Here is a 7,135-nt window from a genome sequence, read left to right as displayed (position 1 = left end):
ACAAGATAGCAATTCAACAATAGTTGTTATACTGCACATTACTGTCTTCAAATAGATGAAAAAGTGTTCAACAGCACTGGTCATTCAAGAAACACAAATTAAAATAACACTGAAATTTTATCTCACCCCACAAAAAGTGGCTATCATAAAAAAAAATCAACTAATAACAAATGCTGGAGAAGCTATGGGCAAAAAAGAACCCTTCTCCACTGTTGGTGGCAATGTAGACTGGTGCAAGCACTGTGGAAATCCGTGTGGCGATTCCTCAAAAAACTAGGATGAGAGGTCCCATTCCACCCAGCTATTTCTTCCTGGGTATTTTTCCAAAAGAACTGAAAACATCATACCACAGATATATGTGCACACATTCTTGGAAACAACCCAAATGCCTATTAACCGAGGAATGGATAAAAAAGATGTATTTTTATACAATGGAGTACTACGTAGCTATAGAAAAATTTGAGGCTTTTATAGGTAAATGGAATGTCTTTTAAAGAGAGGTTCTTGTGTACCTGTGGCCGCTCAGTCTGCACCCGACGAAGGCAGTCTGCACCATAGATAACTGTATTCTCAGGGATGACTTCAAAAGTGTTCAGGTTGCAACAAGCCCCAATGATGCAACCACTGGTCAGTATTACATTTCTGCCTACATATGCTGTAGCAAAAACCAAGGGAGAATTGCAATTTAAGACACTGTGACTGCAGTACTTTCTTCCCCAGTGACAGAAGTATAAAGGCAAATTGGCCTTAAGGAAGAAATGAAAGACTTCAGAGCTTGTATAGACAGTGCAGATATAGGCAGCATGTGCAAGTGTCAGATGCATGCAGAACAGCTCTGCTTACTCGGGGAGCTGTGCAGCCTTGGGCAAGCTGCTGTAATCTCTGAGCTTAACTTTATAATATGGAGAGACTGTCCTACTTCCCATGTTACTTTTTGCTGTTGTAATACTTTTCAAAGCGAGGTCCCTAGTTCAGTAGCTTCACTTCAGAGTTTGAAGGACCAATGAGAAGACAAATGTAAGGTACTGAGGGTGGGTCTGACTGAGAGTAAGCAGACACTAAGCAGAAAATGACAGTGGTGTAGATAATAACCGGCAACCCAAAGTCAAATTAAAACCACTGAACAGGCTAACAAGAAGCACAGTTTTATTATTCAACAAAAAAGACTCTTTCATGCCAATCAGGTCCAAGACAGACAAACACTGGCATAAGAAAGCATCATGGCTTAGGTTCTTTCTGTGTCTTTGTGGGACCAGCTCCTAAAGCTGGTTCCCACCAGTGCTGGTGACTTGTCATAAGCCCCTGCCTGGCCCCACTTTCTGTAGTAGATGACATTTGTTTCTGATTGGCTAAACTAAAGTGGTCATGAAATTAAAGAAAGCAAACTGCTTGAGGAATTGATTTTTCCTCCTTAATTCTACAGTAACACTAATCAACTAAAACATTACCAACACTAGTATTTAGTAGAAATCTTTTTAAAATCTTTCCAAGGAATTTTATGTTTAATCTAATCCAAACCTAAATGTACACAGCTGACTTTGTAATTTAATGTATTTAACCACATTATCAGATAACCACATAACCAGATTAGGTTCTTTTGAAGCAAGGAATTAGTCTGACAAGGATTTCAGTCCTTGTCACAGTCTGAACTCAGGCTGTTTCCCACAGCTAGACCAAGAGGAAGGGGGGAATTAATTCGACAATAAAATACAACTTACCTTTTGACTCAATGACATTATTATCTCCCATTTTCATGGCTTGGGAATCTGTAAGCTGGGGTTAAGTAAATACTGTAAGCATATTCACCCTTTCCCCTTGCCAATACCCTGTGTCCTCACACTGCAATGGGACATGGAGGCATGGGTTAGAAGGCCTACGCAGTCTGCCTGTGACAGAATTCTTTGCTCAGGGCAAAGAATTGTTCAATTCTAATCTTTGACCACAAATATCTTTCACTATAAGTAAACGAGTGCACTTTTTTAAAGAAATGAGTACCATATGCCCCGATTTTGAGTATATTTTCACAGGTTTTATTTTTTGAGATAGTTTCACTGTATCATTCAGGCTGCCCTCAGACTCACCATGGAGCCCAGACTAGCCTCAAACTGCAATTTTCCTGCCTCAGCTTCTGGAGTGCTGGGATTAGAGGCATGTATCACACCAAGCCTGTTCTACGATTATTCTTAAAAAACCAGAAGTAGCCATTACCCAATCACTTAAAACAGTTAACAGTGTTATAGATTGGTTGGTTTCTTTCTTTCTTTTTGCAGTAGTGGAGATTAAACCCAGGGCCTTCATGCTAAACTACATCCTCAGCCATTTAAAATTTTGAGACAGGGTTGCATTAAGTCACTCAATTGCACAGGCAGGGCTTAAATTTACAATTCTTCTGCCTCAGCTTCCTAGAGTGCTGGGATTATAGGCAATGTGCCACCACACCTGGCTAATATTTACTGATATCTCAAAAAGGCATTACCATCATTTCAGAGTACAAAATCAAGCAAAGGCACTGGTGACACCCTCAAAGAACATCTAAACAATAAAATATTTTCACCCCTGCCCACGATTTTCTTAAATTAGACCATACCCTATTTTTGACCTAAATGATATAGAAACAAAACTGACAAAAGATATGGTTCTTAATTAGGATAGAAGCCAAAATTACTGTTTCTGCTGCCACTCAGCCATTGCTACTAGTCAACAAGTAGTTCCAACAAAAATCAAGGTAGGAGCTAACTAGGAACAGCTAGAGAGATAAGGGACAGTCCATCTTGAAGCCCAGTTTCTGGGCTAGATTCACTTTCTGAGTTAAGTTTTAACCCAGACCAAATACAAGATATCCCAGTCTAAATACAAAAGAAAAGAATCAGGGCGCTGGCTCATACACAGAAGTCTCCAGCATATGCAGTGGTCTTCAGCAACAGCCCTCTCACCCTGCTCCAACCTCCTCTACGCCCAACCACTAAGGGCTCTGGGGTGGTAACAGTTCCTCCCAGGGCTATTAAATGTCAACCCACCTCCACACCCTCCAATATCACAGACACACCTAAAGAGCAGAGTCAAGCTGCTCACTGCAGTAAAAGCTCAGATCAACCCTCCAATACCAACCCAACACTCTAATGGTTGGCTCAACACACCTCCTTGGGACCATGAGTTCTTCTCACTGGCCAGGTCTCATTCAGTGGAGTATATTTTCACTTTCATTAATCTTTCATCTTGTTTTTAAGAACCTGTACAAGACCCCTGGTCCAGTAACAAGATGACTCTCACAAAGCAAAGCTAATGGAGTGTGCTTGTGTGTAGGGCAATGGCATACAGTAGCTACAGAAGTCTATGGAACTGGTCACCAGAACAGGACAGAATTTCCTTTCTTTGTTGTGATGCTGGGGACCAAATCCAGGCCTTACACCTGTTAGGTGTATTCTGAGCTACAAATCTCAGATATGAGTCTTTTTTTTTTTATGTACTGCAAACAAGTCTGTTAAAACAGTAGGATGGCCTAGTCTTATAAATTATGACAGTTTCTATGGGGGAAATGTGCATACCAGTTGCATTCTCTTAATGAATAGAATGATTTGTTCTAATGGTGTTTGTAAATAGGATCACAAGTTCGCATCTTGTACAGCAATTAACCACTAAGAAGAATATATGCAGTGTATTATTTGTTGAACCTGTACTTCCGATTTGATTTGAAACTGTCTCATTGCTATCTGTTTATCAATAAAACTTTGAAAAAAAAAAAAAAAGAAATGTGCATACCAAAGAATATCTAGGAATGAACTTTGGTACATTATAATTATAAAGGATACAACAGCCAACTTCAAACACATTATTGGTGCCGATGATCATGGGTTTGGGTTCTGGATCTTCAGTGTCAGGGGTGATGTTGTCTGGGTAACTATAAAACAAGAGACAAAACATCAAAAAGCCAGCAACACACAAAAAGCAATTTTTCTTCCTCTTATTTTAGAATTTAATTCCTTCAGTTTTACCTGCCTAAAATATATAACCATGTTAGTTACCGCTTGGCCTAAAGGAATCATTTCTCCTCTGCTTTAGAGAAAGTCAGCAGAACTACTCAAATGTAAGGAAGTCAGATCCTGAAGCAGAGGAGCACAGTCTTCTCAGGCACAAGGCAGAAAAATGCTGGCTACATTTTTATTTTCAACCTGCTAAAATGGAGTCATAATCATGCCTAACTTGAACATTTTCCATCCTAAATAATCATTTGAGATTGTGAAATGTAAACAGATATTCCCATAAAATAATTATTTTATGGTATCTGATAGTTAGTTGAAATATGTGGAAGATAAAATGTGTTCTCAAAGGAGGAAGCTGGTTTAGATGGTGTTTTATCTGTGACAGTTGAGTTACTGCAGAATATCGGAGTGGTAGATTGACTGGTGCTAAAGGTGCCAAATGTATTTTAGCACATGTGCTGCCGAAATGAATACATGCCAAATGCATTTTAAAGAGAAACTGCTTAATATAGTAAGAAACTCCCAAATTCTAAGTAAGCCTTCAGACAAATTAGTCTTTTTATCACTGTTAAATATTTTCCCAAGGTCTTTATACAGATTCCACACATTGCTGCTATAAATTAGGTATAGGCTTGAACTTCTTGCCAAAATTTTATCTAGAAAGACTTACTAATACTTAGGAAAATTTCATGGATATTATGGTCTAGTTCACTACAATCTCATACATGTTCTGATAAGTTATTATTATTATTGCAGAATGAGTCCAGCGTCATTGCACTGACTTATATCCCTGTCCTTTTTAATTATTTCTTCATTTTGAGATAGGGTCTCACTAAATTGCAAAGTTGCCTGGGCTGGGCTTGAACTTGTGATCTTCTTGCCTCAGTGTCCCAGAGTTCTGGGATTACAGGTATGTGCCATCATGCCTGGGTTCTTTTTATCATTAAAGCTTAAAAATTGTCTCTAGGATCCTAGATTTTTCAACTATAATTCTGGATTGTACCTATGCAAAATGTGTGAAAATGGAGTTAACTTCTAATGTCCAGATATGAGTAATAACATTTCAGCCATAATCAAGAAATTCCAGCTGAAAATGCTCTTTAGGTGGTCAGCATTGCACTTGGAGATGGCAGGTGCTCAGGAAACATCTGTTTACGCGAAGACTGAGAAAGCATCACAAAAGGTGAAGATTACCAAACCCCAGGTGGAGTCTACTCAGCCACCAAAGAGTGCTGAACTTGGACAATTCATTTCTGCTATCTGGTGTTTGGATTCCCCACAGCAGCTGAAGCTGATGAAAAATGTTACCTGTGGTGCTCAGTTCAAAGTATGAATATGAGTCTTACTCACGAATTTATGATCAGGGCCTGTTCTTCTATTAGGTTACCTTCGCCAATCACTATTGGCCCAGCTTCTGCAATAATTCGTGCTTTAGGGTGGATCACTGTCCTAGGTCCTGTTACAAAATTTGAGAAGAAATTATCAGTAGAGGCTATGTATCCAACAGGAGAGTGGGATATGATCAAGGGTGGATGAGGCTGTTCAGAGGAACATTTTCTAAATATGTGCCCTGAACTCATATGGGAGGGACTTTGCTGATATGCTCTCCTTAGATACTATCATCGGTTGTTGAACTAAGGCGAGTGAAAAGGTTCAGGATTGGAGCCAGACATTTCTGGCCCAGTCTCCAGCTCAAAGCTTCACTGATCTCAGCAGTGAATCTCAGATGATGAGAACACTAATCCTTCAGGGTTGTTGTAAAGGTTGGCATGAGATAATGTTGAAAGCAGGGAAAGTGGCACATAGTTGGTTACAAAATTGTATTCTCTTCCCTTCACTCAGAAAGGTAAAGTTTTCTTCTACAATATACTCTGGTTTTTTTTTTTTTTTTTTTTCTCTTACAGTGGTACTACAGGTTGAACACAGGGCCTTCATGTTAAGATATCCCCAGCCCTTTTTCTACATTTTATTTTGAAACAGGGTCTAAGTCACTAAATCTTCCAAGCTGGGTTTGAATTTATGATTCTCCTGTCTCAACCTCTTGGGAATGTTGGTATTATAGACACTGACCATGCTCAGCCGATTCATCTTTTTACTACTCCATGATAAAAAGTATGGGTGAATACAAGTCAGAAAATATGGATTATAATCTTAGTTTTGTTCCTCTGTCATGATCCCTAATATAAGCATTCTTCCTAGAAGGAAGCAGAGTTTCTGTCATCTGGTCTAGAATATGATTTTTACCAGTTAAAGTGGAAAAGGTGAAAAGCAGACAGTAGAAGGAGGCACTGAGGTCCTCAGACTCTGGTGCAAGAAGAACTGAGGCAACACAGCCAGGCTGAAAGCTACTTAAGCAAGGAGACTTGATGACCTGGAGGCCCAGCAGGATGGTGGAGGCCCTGCTCTGCCTCACCAGGGTTGGGGCTCTGGAATGCTAGCACATTCCCTCCCCCTTCCCGCTCTTATCTCCCACAGGCCTCCAGTCTTGGCGGTAATGAAACTGATGAGAAAACATATCCTCCTTTTAGTCTGTCTCCAACACCTGGCCCATTCACCCCCAACATCAAGCTATTTTCTATTGGTAAACAAGTGGACAGGAAATAACTGATTCTGAAAGTAAGAGAGGTGGACAAGAGGGTTAAGAGGGTGGGAAAGGGATCAGGAAGGTAACATCACCCCTAAAATTGAATATTCAGTTGTTTGAATTGTTAATTTATTCAAAACTCATTGTTTTTGACAGGTGAGGTACAGCAACATTCTATGTGATCAGCAAACAAAACAACAAAATCCACATTTAGTCTGTGCCTCTTTGAGCTTGTTCTCAAAAAGTATTTATTCACAAATGTAATTTATTCCATTGTTCAGAGACCTGGAACCTCAGTGCAACAATTTCCTGACAACGGATGTGATATGGGGGGGCCCAAAACAGGATGCTCTGACCAAAACTGTTGCGAGCAGCCTGATGCTTTTGTTATCTCTGGCTCTCCAAATCTCTAGCTGCTGAAAAAATTTTCACAGACAAATATTTCTATTTAGGATAGAAGATAGGTTTTCGAGTCCCAGCCCAGGCGCAGCGTGGGCCGGACCCTCTCCCAGCCCCTCGGGCCGCCCCCCACCACTCTGCAGTGCCTCCCCCACCCCGCCCGCCGAGTAGG

General features: G+C 40.2%; 1 protein-coding gene across 2 annotated transcripts in view; it reads right to left on the bottom strand.

Moving 5' to 3' along the window:
- Dctn6 (dynactin subunit 6) overlaps positions 1-7,135 on the bottom strand; it is a 27,253-nt gene that overhangs the window by 2,105 nt on the left and 18,013 nt on the right. Inside the window, exons 3-6 of one of the 2 annotated variants that reach the window (XM_004633289.2) lie at positions 5,331-5,436; positions 3,810-3,898; positions 1,719-1,766; positions 513-655 (exon numbers count right to left, since the gene is read on the bottom strand). In XM_004633289.2, coding sequence (XP_004633346.1) covers positions 513-655; positions 1,719-1,766; positions 3,810-3,898; positions 5,331-5,436 — 386 coding nt within the window. Of the gene's footprint in view, positions 1-512; positions 656-1,718; positions 1,767-3,809; positions 3,899-5,326; positions 5,437-7,135 lie in introns of those variants that run through there. The other variant, XM_023717620.1, reaches the window with a different exon arrangement.

Source organism: Octodon degus, unplaced genomic scaffold (assembly GCF_000260255.1).
Source record: "Octodon degus isolate 3935 unplaced genomic scaffold, OctDeg1.0 scaffold00053, whole genome shotgun sequence".
NCBI lineage: Eukaryota > Metazoa > Chordata > Mammalia > Rodentia > Octodontidae > Octodon > Octodon degus.
Note: the sequence above shows the minus strand (reverse complement) of the source record. Positions and strands in the feature narration are given on the sequence as shown.